Genomic DNA, 20,455 nt, shown 5'->3' with positions numbered 1-20,455 from the left:
TCATAGGTTTCTTTATAGAAGAGTCAGTCTAGTATATGCTAATTGTCAGAAATTTACATTTTAGTACCCTAAACATTTTTGTGGTACATTACCCACTCGATCAAACAGATCAAGGCAGGAAATGAGGGTGTCCTGTATGACAATACAGCATACTAACAAGTAGCCTAAGGAACTAATCTCCCACCCTGCAATTGACAAATACCTTCAAGGCTTCAGGACCAGAATGGGATTTGATCGGAGACCTCTTGGAATAGTAGAGTACTGATCACTAGGCAAATCTCCACACCCCTAAGGTTATTAGCCACCCTATATCAAATGTAGCAGTCCACAAAGTAGTTAGGCTTCAATACAAGTCTGAATATAACTTTTCAGGCTGGGAGCTGTGGGATCTAGCCAATCATTAGTGACCAACACCGTCATGCATGAATGAATGCCACACCTTAAAGTGGTGGACTCCCAAGAAAGATGCCCTATTCAATTCCTTTCATATATATTTTTTGCAATAGATTTAGGAGCCTAGTCAATTAGCTGCTTTGGAAAATTTTACCCTAAGCCACTTTTGAAAATGGCACTTGGGCACCTAATACCTCTTGGAAGTCAATAGGTCTGAGGAGCCTAAATCACATAGTTGCTTCTGAAAATTTTACTGGCATAAAGACTTTCCCTAAAAGCTTGTAATTTAAGAAGTCTAAGGGCTAGATCTACCAAGAAAAATGTAGGCACCTGCCACTTTAGGTGACACCAAGATCCTCAAAACACCCTCCCAGCTACTAACTCTGTAGGCAGCTAGAGTTCTATGGCACTAAAGTTTCTGCCAGTGAGCATGCACACAGCTACTGCAGTTTAGGTGCCCATCTCATGCATACATCCCAGCAGAATCCTCAAATTCAGTGTTTCCCCTGCCTAGGTAGTAGGCAAGCATGCCCATTCCCATACAAAACAGCCAGAGGTTGTGCCTCCCTTATAGCTCAGTGGTTAGAACAGGGGTTCTCAAACTTTTGTACTGGTGACCCCTTTCACAAAACAAGCCTCTAAGTGCGACCCCCCGCCCCTTTAAATTAAAATCATTTTTATATATTTAACACAATTATAAATGCTGGAGGTGAAGCGGGGTTTGGGGTGGAGGCTGACAGTTCGTGAACCTCCCCCCCATGTAATAACCTCACAACCCCCTAAGGGGTCCCGACCCCCAGTCTGAGAACCCCTGGGTTAGAACATGCATGCTGGTGGGATACCAGATTCAATTGTTCCACTGTCTGATATGGATAAAGGATTTGAATTTGGGTCTCCTCCCTTCCCCCTCAGGAAAGTGCCCTAATCACTGAGCTAGAGGGTATAATGGAGCAGGCCTCACTCTTTCCTGTTCCACAGTGTATTAAATAATTAGAGCATGGGGATTGGAACCTGAGTCTTCCACATCACTCTAACCACTGGCTAAAAGTTTCTTTAAAAAAATAAAAATAAAATAAAAACATGTTGGTTTAGTGTATGGGTACTGGGCAGTGTTGGTGGCCTGTACTATACAGGCCAGATTACATGCTTCAGTGGCCTTAACTCTATGACTAAGGCATTCCAAGATGTAGTAAGTGCTTAACTTCCTCAGGGATGGGGTCCAAGCCCTTTCCTACTAGCTACCTTAGGTGACTTCCCAATCAGTGTTCTGGCTTTTATGAATCTCATTCTTGGGTGCCTAAATCTCTCCTTACATTGGGCAAGGAGGTCTGTGTATTCTACTGGAGAGTAAGGCTCCTACAAGCTAGGCATTGCAGCTCAACATTGCAGCACTTTAGGCCCTTTATGGATCTAGCCAATAGCCCACTCCTGAATGTTGGACAAATAAGATAAAGGAGTAACACCTATACTGGTCAACTTCGACAGCTGATGGCTTATTTTCCCGTAAGTGCTCAGGGACCCTAACTTCTCTGCAATCCTTTGAAAGTGCACATGGTCAGCACCTTTAGAAAGGTTCCATGCTAAAGTTATCAGATAAAGGGTGACTCCTCGCTGTAGGTGAAAGTGAGTATACTTAAGAATTGTTTGCCTTCTGTAAATACTGAATACTTGAAAGGATTCATTCATAATGCCATAAATGAGTGCCATTAATCCAATAAAATGTACAGTTATGCTGTTTCACAATAAAATGTACAGTTATGCTGTTTCTGCTGTAGCTTTAGAAGGTAAATATAAATCTCTAAAGCAAGCACAGCTGAATGAAACAAAAAGACATTCACTGAAAGTACAATTCAATTGTAAACAAATTAACAGTTTGGAGACAGGTCAATACACAGTATTTCTTTTTGTAAAACTATACCGATCCGTAATAGGTTTTCTATGCCACAGCAAGTGAAGTTAGTTTAACCTCTCGGTTCAGTAAAAGCAAAATGGAGCAAAGACCATCTTGGTACATATAGGTAGAGAAAAATAGGCTCAATTAAGAATTACTGTAAACAAGACATTTTCCCAAAACAAAGAGGGAACTGGAATCTCTGTTAATGATTATTACACAGTGAAATTTTATTTTGGGAATGTTTAAAATTTTTTACTTCAGTGGCAGAGAACTTTAGAACGTTATATATTTCTACACATTTTAGATTAGAAGCAAAAGCAAAGCCCTTCATATAGAATACGTTCTAGCAATACCACAAGACAGCACATTAAAAGTAATTGATTTCAGTTCTTATGAAAATAAGCACTGAAGTACACATTACATCTTTATTTTTCCACAGTTTGACACCAAAAAATTAATGTTTTCCATTACAATTTTCTAGAGGATGAACACAAGTTTTACTATTTGATTAAAAACAGAAATTAAAAGAATTAAAGCATTTATTTTAGACAAAAAACTATTGCTTTGCTACCAAATATAAGTAAAAGTTGCCTCAAGTACATAGCAAGTAAGAGTTTCCATAAGAGCAACTATGAACTAATTATTATTACATTGTATCTAGTTACAGTAAAAAAGATACGACTATATTAATTTATATCCTAAGCTTTTTTTTTTTTAAAAAAGTACCACTTTTATAAGGTTACAATTGTAATTTTGAATAGAATATGCAATATGTTGCAGACTTAAGTGCACCAATTTTATACATTCACTTTATATTCTATTTTTATTTCAGACTTCACTGGTTGTGGAAAAATCTGTTGCCTGTAACTAAGTTACGGAATTGAGAATGTTTAGACATTTCCACTGAAAAAAGAAAATAATCAACTGAATCCAAGATGAGTAATTTTAACCTAAATTAAGTCAAAGCATAACAATGCCCTCTTCACATCAAACATGAAACTTCATGATATAGGGAGTATCCAAGATGATTATAGAAGCAACGCATTTTTACGTGAACATCTGCAAGGAGTATCATCTTAAGCCGTGGGAAAGACTTGACAAATTTTGTTTGAAGAACCTAGCCCTGCAGTAATTTTATCTGCAGTCTGAATCATGCTGGTGAAAGATTTAAGATGTAGCACAGTGCTTTAGACTTTGAGTCCTTCAATAAACAAAAAACAGATTAAAAGAATATTTTGGTAGCAAATTATATTTGATGCAAATTTTATTTTCACACAGATTACTAATAAATAAGTTCCTCTATAAAGACAGATCTGTTGCCAATTAGATCTGTAATTATTAGGTTCCTACAACAGTATTAAGCACTAAAATTAAGAGCTACAATTAAAAAACGATGTTATTCTTAAGTGGAGTTACTAAAGTTACTTAGACCTTACAGAAATGAATACAGCAGGGTTACAGTTACATTTACTAAAAAGTTACAGTATTACAGAAGAGTTTATTGCCAGACTTTCCCTACAAGCTACAATATATCAAATTCAGCTGAACAGTTACAATAAAATGCATCCAAGGATGCATTTCCCTTTGTCAGGTTAATAATATCTCCTCCCTCCTTACCCCCACATTGTGTAGTAGAGAAAAAAAGTACAACCTCTTTTCTGTACGTAGTCAAAGCATTTAAACACAGCTTCACATTTTACTACATTTTTGCCCTTCTCAGCTTCCAAGTTTGCAAAAACAATATACAGTTTCTCAAAAATGAATTTAAAGATGTCCACATTAAAAAAATAAAGACTACAAAAAGTCCCAGAGATCTAAAAAAATGTTACTCATATGGCACAAAGTTATCTCCTACTAGTCCAGAAAAAGTTACTGATGTCCATTTATACTGTCTTGTTTATTTATGCTTCGTTATTCAATTTGTCAAGTTGCAATCACAGTTGTAAGCAGTCCTTGTGACAACAGTAGGGAAGAAGAGTTCTTTTTTTCTACAATTAAAAAAAACACAGATCAAGTTGGGTGTGCCATAGGAGATGATCAATCAGCTTGGATCTTTGCCTCAGGGACACCAAGATATTTAGAAAAAGGATTTCCTTGGTTGGTTTCCATAGATTGATAAACCACAAATAAGAAGACTGACACAACAACAAACAGCAGAATCTTTATCCACATGGGAATGGAGCGTTTTTTTGTTACTGGTTTCTCTGGTTTGTCATCTGCTAAAGGAACATATTTTGAAACATATTTAGATGAAAAGCTTTCCTCCATTCTGAAGTCACTGAGCTCTATAGGTCGGCCAGCAGCTCCTTTGATTGGTCTGCGGCAGCTAGCACTGTTAATTAAAAAGAATAATTAGTCACATGATTAAGTGGCAATCTAAAGTATATAAAAGTTTTAGTTTAAACAGATTAAGGATCTGTTAAGGATCAGAATGCACATCAGATATTCTGTTTTAAAATGTTAAGGACAGATTTCTCTACTGCCCATGGGTAAGCTTTCAGGCATACAGTTCACCAGTGATGGGAAAGAGAAAGTAAAATGTGAAGAGTGTCTTTCAACCCTATATGCAGAAAGATTGATAGGATACCTAAGTCTGGCTATTTGTGTATCAAGCAGGGCTGTCAAACAATGAAAAAAAAATTAATTGCGATTAATCGCTGTTTTAATGGCATGGTTAAACAATAGAATATTATTTAAATATTTTTGGATGTTTTCTACATTTTCAAATATATTGATTTCAATTACACAGAATGCTTGCCAAGGTGGACTGGATGAGGCTCCAGGGGTTGGCAAAAAGATTTGTTAGTGATTAGTGTCCCCTCTACTTAAGGAGCAAAGAACTTTGGTAGAGATCTTAGCTCTCATCACTGTCGTCCCTCGGGGAAGGAAGAGTAAAGGGGTGGAGTTAGTCAAACCAGCAGTCCAAAAAACAAGAAAAGCTGCGTTGGGCAGGACTACTCTCCTTGCCCTACAATGGTACCACAGCAAGCAGACGATTCCATACTCATAAAGAGGAAGTCCCTGATTTTAGGGACATGGGTGCAGACATTCACGGATATCATTTCTTAACTATTAGAACGTATGTGCTTCTGAGGCATGCAAAGTCAAATTGTCTCTGTTGGGACATTTTAAATTCCAATAACAATGTCAATGCTTTCTGCAAACCAGCAGTGAATACTCAACACTTCATTTCAATGAACTACAGTAAAAGTTGTGTTATCAGGCACTTCACCAACCGTAAAGTTCTAGAAACTGGCATGTCTGATATCTCCATTAAAAGTCCAGTTGGTGGGGGGCCAGCAGGCTCCCTACCTGGCTCCTCGCAAGCGGCAACATGTCCCTGCTGCTCCTAGGTGGAGGAACGGCCATGGGGGCTTCGTGTGCTGCCCGTCCCGCCCCACGCACTGGCTCCGCAGCTCCCATTGGCCAGGAACTGCGGCCAACGAGAACTGCGGGGACAGCATCTGTGGGTAGAGGCAGTGTGCAGATCTGCCTGGCCACGCCTCCACCTAGGAGCTGCAAGGACATGTCGCTGCTTGCAGGGAGCCGCCTGAGATGAGCCCCGCCAGATTTGGCACCCGTGCCCTCTCCCGTGCCCTCTCCCTCCCCGAAACTCCCTCCCCCATCCTTGAGCCCCCTCCCACACCTAAGCTCCCTCCTGCCATTGAAAAATATAACTTAGTTAACTGGGATTTTTGACTAACCGGGACCCCCCCCCCATTCCCCCAACATGCCAGATAAAGAATGGTTGTACAGGAAAAGCTTTGTTAAGGAAAAGACATGGGCACCAATGCAGGTAGCTCAATGAAAGTCTGTTACTATGATCTCATTATCATCTTACACTTCCAGTTTGTGCAGTTGCCAGTGTTGTCTATTTATAAGAGCTCCTGGGCACAGACCACCTTTGTTATGTGTTTGTAAGATTACTACCACAATAGGGCTCTGGCCTTTAGGTGTTACTGTTGAACCTTTGGTCTGACCCAGTACGGCCTTTCTTATGTTCTAACAAGCAGAGATCAAAAACAAAGCGTTTGGATGCACAAGAATGAGAGAAAGAGTATATAAATAAGTGATGGAAATCAGGAAGCATACCAAAGACTTGGTATGTTGAACCTCAAAAGAGACTGGAGTTACTTAGTTTATAAGATAAATATGATACAAGAATGCAAAATAATGAATGGTATGGAGAAGTCAAGTCAGACATTTCTTTTTACCTTCCTACATTATACAAGAAGGAAATTTTCTATACTTTTTTTGGCGCTTTCCTTTGAAGCAGCTGGTACTGACCAATGTCAGTCCAGTGTCTGGTCTCTATATGGAGCAGTAAGCGGATTATGGCTACAGAATTCAGTGCTCTGCTGAAGCAGTACTTTTAAAAAATGTGCATATCTTTCTGCCTGGAATACAAGCTAACAGGATATTTTTAGCCTCAAAAGTTTTACCATTTTTATTATTTAAAATCCCATGGTGGAATACTGGACTTCATTTCAGAAGAAATTAAACTGGTTTAATCTGTGTCATTTTAAAAAGAAGATTCCTTATCTGAAGTAATTCTGTTTATAAAAGGCTTATTTACTTTTAGTATCTGAAGCCTAAATCACACCACATTTCAATAATGTTTGTGATACTAGAGCAAACTCTTGTTAGCCCAGGTAAATTCAGTTTTAGATCTAATGGGATAAGTTAATTTTAACAGTTATATGCAGAAAGGCGTGCCATCTAGCTCTATGGTGTGCTCCGAGGTTGAGCCACAAAGTACTGATTAATTCTTAGAGATTTCTTAGCAATACAACCTAATTAAACCCGGGGGGGGGGGGGGGGGGGGGAAGTCTTTTTCTCTCATGATTGAGTAAAACATAAGATACTTTAATTGTACCTAATTCCTGTAGGTGTTGATACTTCATATGGGAACATTTCCTTAAGAATATCTCTTTCTACTCTTCGTTCTTCTGCTAGTGTTTTCTCCACCACCTACGGGAACAAATAGAAGAATTATAAACCTTACCAAACTCAATAGCTTTTTTCCCTCTAGTATAGATATTTAGAGTGACCATAACCCTAGGTGATTTGAAAGGGAGAATTTGGTTCACCCAGTGAATTTTAAGAAGTCTTTCCTGGATTTTAATTGTTGGTTTAAGCTTTGTTACTGGCAGCTGTCTAGTGATTTTTGGTGTCCAGATGTATTCAGCGTTGTCCTCAGTTTCCTTCAAACATGAAGAATACTTTGTTGTTACTTATGCAGTACTTATACACCAATCAGACAACAATACAGATGATCAAAAGGGACTAGTCATCACCTCTATCATGGCTGTGTTGAGCAGATCACTGGATTGTGTGTGACCAATGTTAACAGTATGTTTATGAGGACGACCTGTTTCCTCTTGCTGTGGTAAGCGAAAGTGCTGCAATATAGCAAAACACTGACTGCAAAGGCTTATTGGGTTTGAGACAGTAAAGCACTTGTTTTTAATAAATTTAATGGGTATCAGCTCAGTGCTCAGTTACCAACATAACGTCAGATCATCTCTGTAAGCAAATGAGGTAGCCCATTTCACATACTACATGAAGACGTGGACACACATCTGAAAGCAGAGGCACTAGTTTTTAATTAAAGATTTCTTATCTATTTTTAAGACTGAGTTGTACTCAAAATGAGTAATGCAAAAGTGATAAATCCTATTGATTTCTAATAGGAAAATAGTAATGCTGCAGAACAGCATACAATATCAGGTCTAAAATTTTTAGCATAAAAAAGGGTTTCCAGAGATAATATAGTCAAACACTCTAGAAGCAGGGGCATTTTAGCTATTAAAAGAAGAGGCAGATCTACTCCAGTAATGTTACTGGAGTAGGCTTTTGGTTTAAAATAATCCTGCTATTTGATGCTCTAAATTAAGCCACAGACGTGATCAATTTTTCAAAATTCAAGAGCCATGTACTCTCTCTATTCAACTAACTTGACAAGGAATTGTACAAAAAACCAACATGCTACATTGATGACAGAAGCAGCACAAAAACTGCAAACATGACCCCAGAAATGCAGAATGGCTCAAAACTAAGCAGGTATTTTATTGGCCAAACTTTTAAACCTTACATTCATCAGTCAAGCCATGATATAATGCTAGTTTGATCTGAATATCCTCATGCCACCTGTTAGAGAACTACACCCTCATTCCCACTTCTGCAGGAATGAATAAATAAAATACAAGAACTCTGTCCAGAAATAATGATAATCTAAATTTTAATTCATTTACTTCAGCTGTCATCAATGGTTTCTTTGGTGTTCTTCTGGGCAAGTCTGAGAATTCACTGATTGACAGTGTAGGAGCTGCATGCTTGAAATTTCCAGGCACCCTATTGACAACCTGCTGAGATTCAAATTGTTCAGACTCAATTAACCAAAATACAAAAGAAAAACAAAAATAAGACAAAATCTGTGTTAAACATTTGGATACTAAAAGTTACCACTTGGGGAAAAAAAAAAAAAAAAAGATGATTTAAGAGAAGCTACGTTGGAAAAACATTCTAAATACATTAGCGACATAGTTTCAGTATTTTTTTCTTAAAGCTGTTTAGTGACAGAAGCTCACAAACCCTCAAGGCAGGTTTGTTGCACATATTAAATAAAATGGACCCTCCATGAAGGCTGTGGTACTGAAGTTCCCCAATCTTCCACTTTTAAGAAGATAGGAACTATCATACTGGCTCAGACCAGGCAAGCAGCAGGAGGCTTCAGGGTTTGGTGCAAGAACATATGCTCATATAAGACTGATAAAATGGAGAGGGAAGCATATCTGACAGAAAGTAAAAATACATTAAGTATTGGGGGCTATCAAGTGGAGTTAGATTTGTTTAAAGTAAAAACGCTTTCTAGTGTAAGTTAAAAGGTACATTACAGAAGGATACCACTTGTATAATTTATTAGATATATTTACTAGGGTCTCGTTGCTTGAAGCCACTATAGTTTCAGCTATGGGAGTACCCTCTGACATTACTGCATCATCTACAGGCAACTGTGCTGTAGTTTCCACCTGTTTGTTTAAAAAACAAAACAAAAACAGTGAGTGTAAAAAATAGTCTCTAGGGCCCTGACAATCTCAGGAAAAAGTAAAACGAGTCTAGATTGCAATAAGCCTCTCATCACCCTTTTCCTTGGTGTTCTTCTTGATACTCTTGTAGACTCCCTAGAAACTGCCTGAAGAGGTCCACTTTTTGACGATCCACTTGTCCAGATAGCCTCAGTAACTCCATCTTGAGAATAGTTCTATTCAAGCATCAAATACATTAGCAAGCATATAAAAGCCATGTCCCAACACTGAAGTGTCCATAACTAAAAGCCATAGAAGCATGCATATTCCAGATGTAGGTGTGTAGCACACTTGCTTTCCAAATATCTTGCCTTCTAGAATACCTGCATTAATATTGGATATCAAGTATTATACACAACACTATCCTTAAGAGGATTCCTATTTATATGGAGTTGAACAGACAATGTATTATTATTATCAGAACAAAGTGACAGCTACCATCTCCAGTAAGTGTAGAGTATAAATGGTTTACATCATCACTGGCTAAAACCTCATCTCTGTCTTGAACCTGGATAACCACTGATGAGCCGATATGCCATTTAACCCAGATATCTCATCTGCATAGATAAAAAACAAACCTCTTGTGCATCTGTGGAAACAGGTGTTACCAAAACCCTTTACTCAGATGCAGTTTTATCTCCTCTGAACACAAGATAGGGAGGTTTCCAAAGATACATACAGCAGTTTGAAATTCATCAGAAATTGTTTGCCTAAATACCATTTGTGCCTTTGAAAGTCTCCCCCATAATTGTAACAAGTTTTATATCCATAAATTAAGCTTTGCCCATTCCTTATGGCCAAGACTTGAGACATAATTAATTAGTCAAACCTAAACCAGTCCATTAGATACTAAAAACAAGTGTCATACTAGTATTAGAATAAGATTTAACTTAGGAGTTTTCCAATGGCTTTATATCCATTGGAGGAATGAGGTCATTCACCACAGTAATAATAGTATTGTGGGTTTAAGTAAGTGGGACCATCCTTTTCAGGTTAAGTCTCAAAGAGTGAGGAAAGACCCCAAATCTACAGAAGCAGCATAAAAAGCTGCAGTTTTACACTAGCAACTTGAAACACAATTAAAAATCCCAAATCCATAAAATAGCCAATATTAAACAGTTAAAAACTAGAGAGTTACCACTGTATTTAAAAAACAAACTATTTTTGAGGAAAAGAAGTTTACACTAGTAAAAAAAAGTGAGCAATAATCTGAAGCGAGTAGCAAAACAAATGTAATGTGCATGTTTTCCTTTTAATAAATTCAGGAAGTTTGGTAGTTTGTTGTTATTTATAAGATAGCTCTTCCTAACACATCAGAGAGAGAGAGAGAGAGAGAGAAAGAGAAAGAGAGAGAGAGAGAGGGGAAAAAAAGATTGCTTGTTTATTGTTGCTACAAATCCAGTAGAAGGAGTACAAGTTTTTATGTAGGTAAGACAAGTTATAGTCTCCTAAACTTTTCAATTACTAAGTGGTGAACTTTTAAATTGGATTTTGAGAAAAACATCACTTCCCACTAGATCCTAAATTTCATGGAGTAGGCTAAATCTGAGCCTAAACTGTTGGCAATATTTCTTTAAATTGTAAGAAAAAACTCTTCTCAAATTAAACAATTCTTTCCTTCCAAATCTAACCCCATCTCCTCTCCCCCCACAAATTTTGGATTATTTCCTTTCCTAAAAAGCAAGGATAATTTTGGAAGTTTACTGTACTTTACTGAAGTTCATTCATAAATCTTTGCCTGTTACAGATTTTAGATTATATTGTTTGCAGCTTTAACCACTCAAAGTACTTTCAGCTTCTATTGTAGTCATTTAGCATTTCCATTTACTAGATTTTAAAGAATATTAATGGGTCCAGGTCAGCCTAGCTAAAGAGAGGGTTATTATGGTTTAAACCAGTAAATATTCATCATTTTGAAAGATTTGTATGAAGAGTTTTACTATTCTCTTTGAGTCAACCCGGTGAATTGGATAAGATACCAGCTGAATTAGCACTGGGTCATATAGGTGCAGATTTCAGACTCAGTGGAGTACTATTTTGGCAGACCATATACATTTGAAATACTTAGTTTGAGGTCCTAGATACCTCAAGAGATCAGGCGAGAAAGTCAAATTAACGTCTGTTTGTTTAATCTAGGAGGTTGTGAAAGCAGGTTGTTTTCTGAGGGTGTTCTTTCACATATATTTCTCCTGTTGGTTTGACAAACTGCTAAGATAAAAGACTTCAGGTGACACTGCAAGGTCTATTTGATCTCTTGGGGTCCTGGGAGAGAAGGGGTTTGTTCAGAGTACAGGTATGTTTATTTTGCCAAGTGGGTCCATTCAAAGGGCACATTTTAATAAAATGGACATTAAAGCAATGACTTCACAACACTGTCTTAACTTTGTTTCCCATTATGGTTCTAAGACAGGATGCTACGGATTTCAACAAGACAGAGATGTTGGTGTGCTCTCTCTTGAAAAATATATGCACACTCCAGGATAGAGGCCTGATTTTTCAAGAGATTTGGACACGCCAACATCTCTGTCACATTGAAATCAGTGGGAGCTGCTGGAAGAGCATCAATTTTTTGGGGGGGGGGGGGGAAATCAGGCAACTTGTTTAGGAATCTAATTTGAAGTATTCATTTTAAAAGGATTCTTGGCTGATTAAGTGTTTAAATATCCTTTAAAATAATATTGTGCAGTCAACAATTTTGAATTTTTGCTTCAACTGGAAAGAGCAGAAGTGTTTCAGTATGACTCCTTGATTTTGATTCCCATCAAAGTGAACTGGAACAGTTTGACAATAAGTTACATTAGCATATGTCTATATATGCCCCAGCCCAGACAAAATTAAGTGGTACTTGGATGTCTGTTTCAAAACAGACAAAATTAGTAAGAGTTCACCATTTCTGAAACAGCCATTGGTGACAAATTCCAGAGAAAGGAAAGATTCAGAGCAGCGTGCACTAGTATCAGTGGCTGAAACACCATTTTAAAAGAAATTTTTCTATTCTGTTCCCTCATACTGCCAGCCCACCCTCATCAACATAGCACAGATCATTGCAAAGTTCTGCAAAAGCCAGTTACTCAAATAGTTGCTCCACAAGGATTCCACTACCTTTCTTCAGCAAAAAGAAATGTTAGTCAGGGCACTACACTACTACTAGCCAAAACTGGATCATCTGATGAAATACACTAATCTGGACAAAAGGATATTCACATTGATATGCTAACTTCACAAGGGTTGATTAGCTACAGGTATTTGATAAATCAAACTCCTGAAGTCCACATGATCAACTCATTTTTTAAGGAATGAATCTACACACCCTAAAACCCAAACACAAAAAGCCTTCATTAAGCAAGCTAGAGTGTATTAGCATTTCAAAGTGAGGCACTCAAAAGTTAATAAGTGCCCATATGTGTATGCATTGATAGTATTTGACCCTACAACTGAAGACTGTTTTCCCCCACATAATATGTTCTTCTCTTAGGATAAAATTGGTGGGGAGGTTAAGTCCTCACTCTAAAAGCACAGAGGCACTAAAGCCTCTCCAACAGATACCAGGATATTTTAATTAAGCAAACAATTATTTTCCCTAACTTTGTTCTGAGAGAACTTTACAGAGCTGGTTTTGCTGAAGGTTCCAAAAATGTTTCTTGGAGACATTCAACAAGGAAATTTCAATAATTTGGCAAATTTATAAGTCACTGAAAATGGTTTTATAATAGAAAGTGTTATGCAACCTTAACTACAGCAGTGCTGCCTACAATATCCTAGAAAAAAGCAAAAGCTAAGATTAGCAGCTATATTCTGCTAAAGTTAAGTGTTACTGAGTAGGCAAAATATTAAAAAATAGCTCCAGGATTAGCTAAGACTTGGGTTGTGTTTAATTTCTGCATGATTCCTGGAAAACTTGTGATAAACAGTTTAGCCCACTTAAAATATTAACCATATGTGAATATTAGTCAAGTGCAATATGAAAAATTCAGCTACTGCAAGTATACTCACAATTACAAGTTGGTAAGAAAATGCCATTAAAATAACAATACCTGATTATGTTCAGCAACTCTTCTTTGTTTGAGTGTTACCGGAGTCTTTGTCTTGGCTTTCAGTGGTTCTCTCTTCTCAAGTCTGAACTCTACCTTGGGATCTGAGAATAAAATCAGTCACCATTACTCTTTGGCAACGGAAAGAGCCAAAATCAAACATTCTACCTAGAATATTAAAAAAAAAAAAAAAAGTGGTCACCTTAAGTAACTGTCAAGACCATAACAACCCAATAAAGACTATAACAATATATTTTAATTGTACTGCTAACACCCCTTTGTTTCATGTGTGATACTCGTTTGAAAAGTGAGTGAAAAAGAACTGCTCCCTGATCGGATTCAAGTTTCACTTATGTCAGTTTTACCCTGAATCTATAGAAAGTCCATAGCTGCTCATTTTAGTGTGAACAAAAAGTTTCTATTTTGTCAGTATTCTGAAAGATAATGGAGCAAATAAATAAGCAATCAATTTGCAACCGCCTAGAAGATAATAAGGTGATAAGTAACAGTCAGCATGGCTTTGTCAAGAACAAAATTTTGTCAAACCAACCTAATAGCTTTATTTGACAGGGTAATGAGCCTTGTGGATTGGGAGGAGGGGGGGAGTGGTAGATGTGGTATATCTTGACTTTAGTAAGGCTTTTGATACCATCTCGCATGACCTTCTCAAACTAGGGAAATACAACCTAGATGGAGCTACTATAAGGGTACGTTTATACTTACTTCCGGGTCCGGCGGTAAGCAATCGATCTTCTGGGATCGATTTATCACGTCTTGTCTAGACGCGATAAATCGATCCCGGAAGTGCTCGCCGTCGACGCCGGTACTCCTGCTCCGCGAGAGGAGTACGCGGAGTCGACGGGGGAGCCTGCCTGCCACGTGTGGACCTGCGGTAAGTTCGAACTAAGATAGTTCGACTTCAGCTACGTGAATAACGTAGCTGAAGTTGCGTATCTTAGTTCAGAGTGGGGGGTTAGTGTGGACCAGCCCTAAGGTGGGTGCACAACTGGTTGGAAAATCGTTCCGAGAGTAGTTATCAATGGTTCACAGTCAAGCTGGAAGGGCATATCAAGTGGGGTACCGCAGGGAATATCTTCATCAATGATTTAGATAATGGCACCGAGTACACTCAAAAAGTTTGTGGATGATACCAAGCAGGGAGGGCTTGCAAGTGCTTCAGAGGATAGGATTAAAATTAAAAATGATCTGGATAAACTGGAGAACTGGTCTGAAGTAAACAGGATGAAATTCAATAAGGACAAATGCACAGTACTTCACTTAGGAAAGAACAATCAGTGGCACACATATAAAATGGGAAATGACTACCTAGAAAGGAGTATTGCGGAAAGGGATTGGAGGATCATAGTGAATCACAAGCTAAATAAGAGTCAACAGTGTAACAGTTACACACACAAAACCACACAAGCAAACATCATTCTGAGATGTTTTAGCAGAAGTGTTGCAAGCAAGACACGAGAAGTAATTCTTCTGCTCTACTCCACACTGATTAGGCCTCAACTGGAGTAGTGTGTCCAGTTCCGGGGAGCATATTTCTCCACATCTTTCCTGAAAGTCCAGAGAAGAGTAACAAAAATGATAAAAGGTCTAGAAGACATGACCTATGAGGGAAGATTGAAAAAACAACAGTACACAACCTGGGTTGGTTTAGTCTGGAGAAAAGACTGAGGGGGTGGGGTTCGGGGGACAACATGATAACAGTTTTCAAGTACATTAATGGTTGTCACAAGGAGGATGGAGAAAAATTGTTCTCCTTAACCTCTGAGGATAGTACAAGCAATGGGCTTAAATTGCAGCAAGGGTGGTTTAGGTTGGACATTAAGAAAAACTTCCTAACTCTCAGGGTACTTAAACACGGAAATAAATTGCCTAGAGAGGTTGTGTGATCTCCATCGTCTAACCTGCTCTTAATCTCCAAACACCTGTCAGGGATGGTCTACAGTAACTCCTTGTTTAACATTGTAGTTATGTTCCTGAAAAATGCTACTTTAAGTGAAACGATGTTAAGTGAATCCAATTTCCCCATAAGAATTAATGTAAATGCGGCGGGAGAAAAAAAAAATTATTTTATTATATATACACATACACACACATTATATATATATATATATATATATATATATATATATATATACATATATATATATATATATATATATATATATATATATATATATATATACACACACACACCAACCACAAGTTTTAAACAAAATTTAATACTGTACACAGCAATGATTGTGAATCTTGGTTGAAGTGATGGAGTCAGATGGTGGAAGAGAGTGGGATATTTCCCAGGGAATGCCTTACTGCTAAATGATGAACTAGCACTCGGCTGAGCCCTCAAGGCTTAACACATTGTTGTTAATGTAGCCTCACACTCTGCAAGGCAGCAAAAACGGAGGGAGGAGACAGACACATGGCAGTGGCTGCAAACATTCCCTGCGGAAACTGAACGTGATGATGAACCCACACTATCCCACTCGAGTGCACCACTCTCTCCACTTTCCAAAGTGCCGGGGGGGGGGGGGGGGGGGAGAAGGAGGAATGCATGCGTGTGTGTGAGACACACACAGACAGACACACATCATGTATGTGTGTGTCGCATTGCCCCTTTAAGTACACTGACCCCACTCTAAGTACACTGCCTTTTTAAGTAGATCAGCAAGTTAAGACAGCAGCTGCTGCCAGCAAGCTCCCTCTGTCCTGAGCACTGTCATGCCACCACCCCACCCTGTGGAGATGGGATACAGGAGCGGGGGGAGGGGGACACCCTGACATCAGCACCCCTCTCCTCTCTTCCCCCCCACCCTTCCGGACAGCAAGCAGGAGGCTCCCAGGAGCAGCTCCAAGGCAGAGGGCAGGAGCAGCACACGGCAGTGGGGGGAGGGACACCTGAATTGTCCAGCCATTGATATCCTGCTGGATGGCAGCCGCACAGGGAACTTAGGGGAGCGGATAGGGGGCTGCTGGCCCACCCTGGTTCCAAGCCCCCACCAGCTAGCTCCAACAGGCTGCTCTTCCTACAAGCAGTGGACAAAGCAGGCGGCTGCCAAACGACATAAGGGAGCATTGTGCAACTTTAAATGAGCATGTTCTCTAATTGATCAGCGACCTAACAACGTTAACCGGGACGACGTTAAGTGAGGAATCACTGTACTTAGTCCTGCCTTGAGTGCAGGGGATTGGATGGCTTCTCAAGGTCCCTTCCAGTATTACAATTCTATGATTCTAGATCTCTTTACAACAACCTGTAACCCACTAGCCTGCTTTAAGTACAGTGGTGTTAATGGACACTTCATTTTGCAACATGTTAAATCCTACACTTAACCAGCCCCACCTTGTGTTTAGCTGTGACTGATTACCTCTCCCAAACCTGAAGAGGAGCACAGTGGAGCTTGAAAGCTTGTCTGTCTCTTTCCCCAACATAACTTGGTCCAATAGAAGATATTCTCACCCACCTAGTCTCTCAAACAACTTAGGCTACATCTACACTACGCAGCTTTTAGTGACACGGTTGCGCTGCTACAGCTGTGGTGCTAAAAGGCGTGCAGTTCGGCAGGAGAGGGTTCTCCTGCTGACTAAAAACTTCCACCCCCAATGAGCGGCATTAGTGTTGTCGGTAGGACAGCGCTCCTGCTGACAAAGCGCTGTTCGCACCAGCGCCTGTCATCGACAAAACTTCGGCCTTTCGGGGGGGAGGGGCAGGAAGAGGGTGGTTTTAACACCTCTGAATGACAAAATTTTGTCTTTCACTTGCCAGTGTAGACAAAGCCTTAGTAATTTTTATCATATGTTGCCTTCTTACTCCAGCTCCCATACATCATTACACTGAGCTGTTCTGAATGCCAAAGAGCTATAAAAACCTCATGTGTATGAGCCCAACTTTCATTTCTCCTTCCACATTTGAGCATTTCTTAGTTAGAAGAAACACTAGGTAGGAAGAAACGATGAGTATAGATACCAGTAGGTGATTTCATTTTGTCCTCCAACCCACCTTTCACAGTTAGTCATTACTTTGGTTAGACCAGTAAAAGTGTACACACATTAAGTTATTAAGGAAAACCACTATAACTGTACACCCTACCTTAATCCACGTTAGTTTTCAAGTGTGGACAAGCCCTAACACCTATTGCAGTGAACAGGAGAGGGTTTTTCACACTGAATGAAAAAATAAATAACTTTTTTATTTTTATTTAATAGCTATCCATCCACAGAGAGGTACTCTGCTTACAAACTGCAGGAAAAGTTCTCTGTTGTAAACGCATCCTTCCACTTGAGAAGTGGGTTTTAGTTGTATAAAGGGAACTGGTCTCTAATGCAGGAGTTATGGGCAGAAAAGCTTCCATACAGGATTGTTGCTCCACTAAGTGACTGGAGGGAGTGTCACTCGTCTTGAAATTAAGCAGCACTACAATAGGAAAATTTCACTGTGTCTGACTTTGAGAAGTGACTGAGCAGAGAATGAAAGGAAGGAAAGCATACCTTAAAGCGGTGTTTCTCAAATGCAGCCACCAGGGTCTTTTCTTGTGACCACAGCCTCCTGGGCTATGATTGGGGGGAGGGGGAAGCAGGCAAAATAGCAGCCCCTCCCTGTTGGTCCTGGATGCACCACCTTGGTTGCTGGGGCTGCCAGCAGGGGGTGGGCCCTGCCCTCCTCGGGAGACACCTGGGACACAATGCTGGAGGAGATGGCAGCCAGTGAGTTCCCCACCTTCCCAGGGGCGGTGGGGCTCAGGCTTTGGGCTTCAGCCCTGGGGTGACAGGCTCTGGCTTCCTGCTGCCTTCCCTTGCCCCACATCCAGGGCTTCCTCAGTCCTGCCATGCCTGGGGACAAGTTAAATCTGCTGTGAAATGTAATACTTGTATGTTTGTTAATATCATATTTCACAACAGACTTACTAGCTAGCAATAAATAAATTACGATGATTTGGACATGTACATGTGCATATTTATTTGTTTTTCCTAAAGCTAATTAAGTATTTTAGGAAAAAGTGTGAGAGTGGCCACCAAAAACTGTCCTCAGAACCCCTACCTTAGAAGTCACAATCCTGAAGAAAAGCATTGTTAGTCAAACACAAATCAATCTAGGCCAGCCTGCAGGCTGCTTGCCCAGTCATTGAAAATCCATTGGAAGATTACGGTTTAGAGAATTTAGGCTCCAAACCCCCATAACTGCAACCCAGAAAATACACCAGTTTGCTTATGTGTTGAAGCTTTTGTAGTTAATGCTGCCCTCAACGACATGAATCATGAAATGGTTCAGGACAAAGTCCAATGACCTCCATAAACACTTGGGACTTTGGATGCCCCCTTATTGATAAACAGTGCACAACTGTACAAGATGATAGAATGATTAGTGAAGAGGTGTGCCTATTTCTACAGTTACCAGGCCAAATTACTGAAATGTATGCTAACTAACAATGCAGGTGGATGGTCATTAGTAAAGCAAGGAGTCCCTCTTCCTGCGCTGACGTAGGTGTTTAGCAGAGGTAGGGAGTGGGCAAGACTGAAGGCATATGTTAATATTGCTGATAAACACATATGAGCTAAGCAGTATCTATGCTTTTTTTTTTTTTTTTTTTTTTTTTAAAAAGCAGCTTGAAGCTTTATATTTTCCTAGAAAAAAAGTGAGTTTATATGAATGTTAGAATAAGAAACCACCACCCAGTGAAGTCAACAGTGAAGACAGAAAGAAATACTTTGAGGTAGCAAGCTTTCTGTAGAAAGATTTTATTACAGGCGAGATTCTAGCAAAGTAAGTTTCCCCTTACCCATCCTAGAGCCCACAAGACTCCATTCTAATTGTACCCAGGTTAGTAGTGATTCCAAAACAGTGCATAAATTACTGACTCAAAAAAACCTTAAGTTGAGGTGGTAGAAAACTATTCAACTAAATGAAGCGGTTAGAACTAAATTCTTCTGAAATGTAAATATTGTCAAGGGTTAAGCAGCAAACTAAAGAGATCTATGCACATCCCAAGAATACAAGAACTTCATAAATTCTTTCACAGCCCTCAGCAACTTCAGGTTTGTTTGACTGAGAAGGGAGGATGGATGCCATAGCTTCCTAGTGACAATTTTTCTGGGAGTTTCAGATGTAATCACTACATCTGTATCCAGTTGACGTAAGCAAACTGAAGTTTGCACTGAGCTTGAGGACTGTGATCAAAAACATAACATACACTTTACAACAGGATTCTACCAGAGGTCCTGAATTTATATAAACAACTGAAGGTAATGTTGGAGAAGTGACAGTGACACTACGACTGAGATGCTGACAGAAGTTTAGCTTGATAGCGGATTACAAATATAAAAGGTCATAAGCTGAGCCCAGAAAGGGAAGAATTCACAGAAAGAAAAGAAAGGAACAGCTCTGATTTAAGACTATAAAATCAAAAATCTGAATTTTCTATCCCTAACCTATGCTTGTAAAATCATGACAATTCATTGGATCAAAGTGATAGAAAAATTGTGGGAGAGCCACAGAAGATAGTTCAATTTAAATGGATAGAATTCTGAATTAAAGAGACACCCTGCTTCCCGTCCAACAACGTCAGTATAAATATTTTTAGCAGGTCTGGACTGTTCTGGCAAGACTTTAATGGGTTAGGTGCTTTAAATAAAAACGAGTACGTCTATCAGTGTGTATCTATCCAAGGCTAGATACAAAAGTGGGCGTGGCAATACTGTTCAGGAGTTCAGAGATGGGCATTCTATTCCTGACTTTGCAGCTGACTGGTAATGTGACCTGTTTCCCCAAGTCTAAGATGGGTATATTTAAACTTCCCTTTCTTTGTAAGATGCTCTGAGAGCTAGAACTGAAAAGCAATAAGTATTAACTACTTAATAGACTGGAAGCTTTTATTGTGTTCTACTTACAGAACTGCAATCTCTTCATTCTGGACAATGTGTGTCTTTATGTCTAAAGAATAAATATACTTGACAAACAACATAACTGCTATTCATCTTTATCCTTTGTGGAGTTTTTCCACCAATCAACTCCAAGAGAAAGCATGTTTCTACCAGGC

At 39.2% G+C, this 20,455-nt stretch overlaps 1 protein-coding gene across 5 annotated transcripts in view; it reads right to left on the bottom strand.

Moving 5' to 3' along the window:
- Positions 1 to 2,495: 2,495 nt before the first annotated feature.
- The window catches only part of TMPO (thymopoietin), a 54,869-nt gene continuing 36,909 nt past the window's right edge, over positions 2,496 to 20,455 (bottom strand). Inside the window, exons 4-9 of one of the 5 annotated variants that reach the window (XM_065402389.1) lie at positions 13,410 to 13,510; positions 9,432 to 9,551; positions 9,223 to 9,318; positions 8,542 to 8,655; positions 7,164 to 7,258; positions 2,496 to 4,619 (exon numbers count right to left, since the gene is read on the bottom strand). In XM_065402389.1, the coding sequence (XP_065258461.1) occupies positions 4,325 to 4,619; positions 7,164 to 7,258; positions 8,542 to 8,655; positions 9,223 to 9,318; positions 9,432 to 9,551; positions 13,410 to 13,510 (821 nt within the window). In that variant the 3' untranslated portion in view covers positions 2,496 to 4,324. The remainder of the gene's footprint in view (positions 4,620 to 7,163; positions 7,259 to 8,541; positions 8,656 to 9,222; positions 9,319 to 9,431; positions 9,552 to 13,409; positions 13,511 to 20,455) is intronic. The other 4 variants (XM_065402397.1, XM_065402407.1, XM_065402416.1 and 1 more) reach the window with 4 other exon arrangements.

Source organism: Emys orbicularis, chromosome 1, assembly GCF_028017835.1.
Source record: "Emys orbicularis isolate rEmyOrb1 chromosome 1, rEmyOrb1.hap1, whole genome shotgun sequence".
NCBI classification, from domain to species: Eukaryota; Metazoa; Chordata; order Testudines; family Emydidae; genus Emys; species Emys orbicularis.
This window is presented reverse-complemented; position numbering and strand designations above follow the sequence as displayed.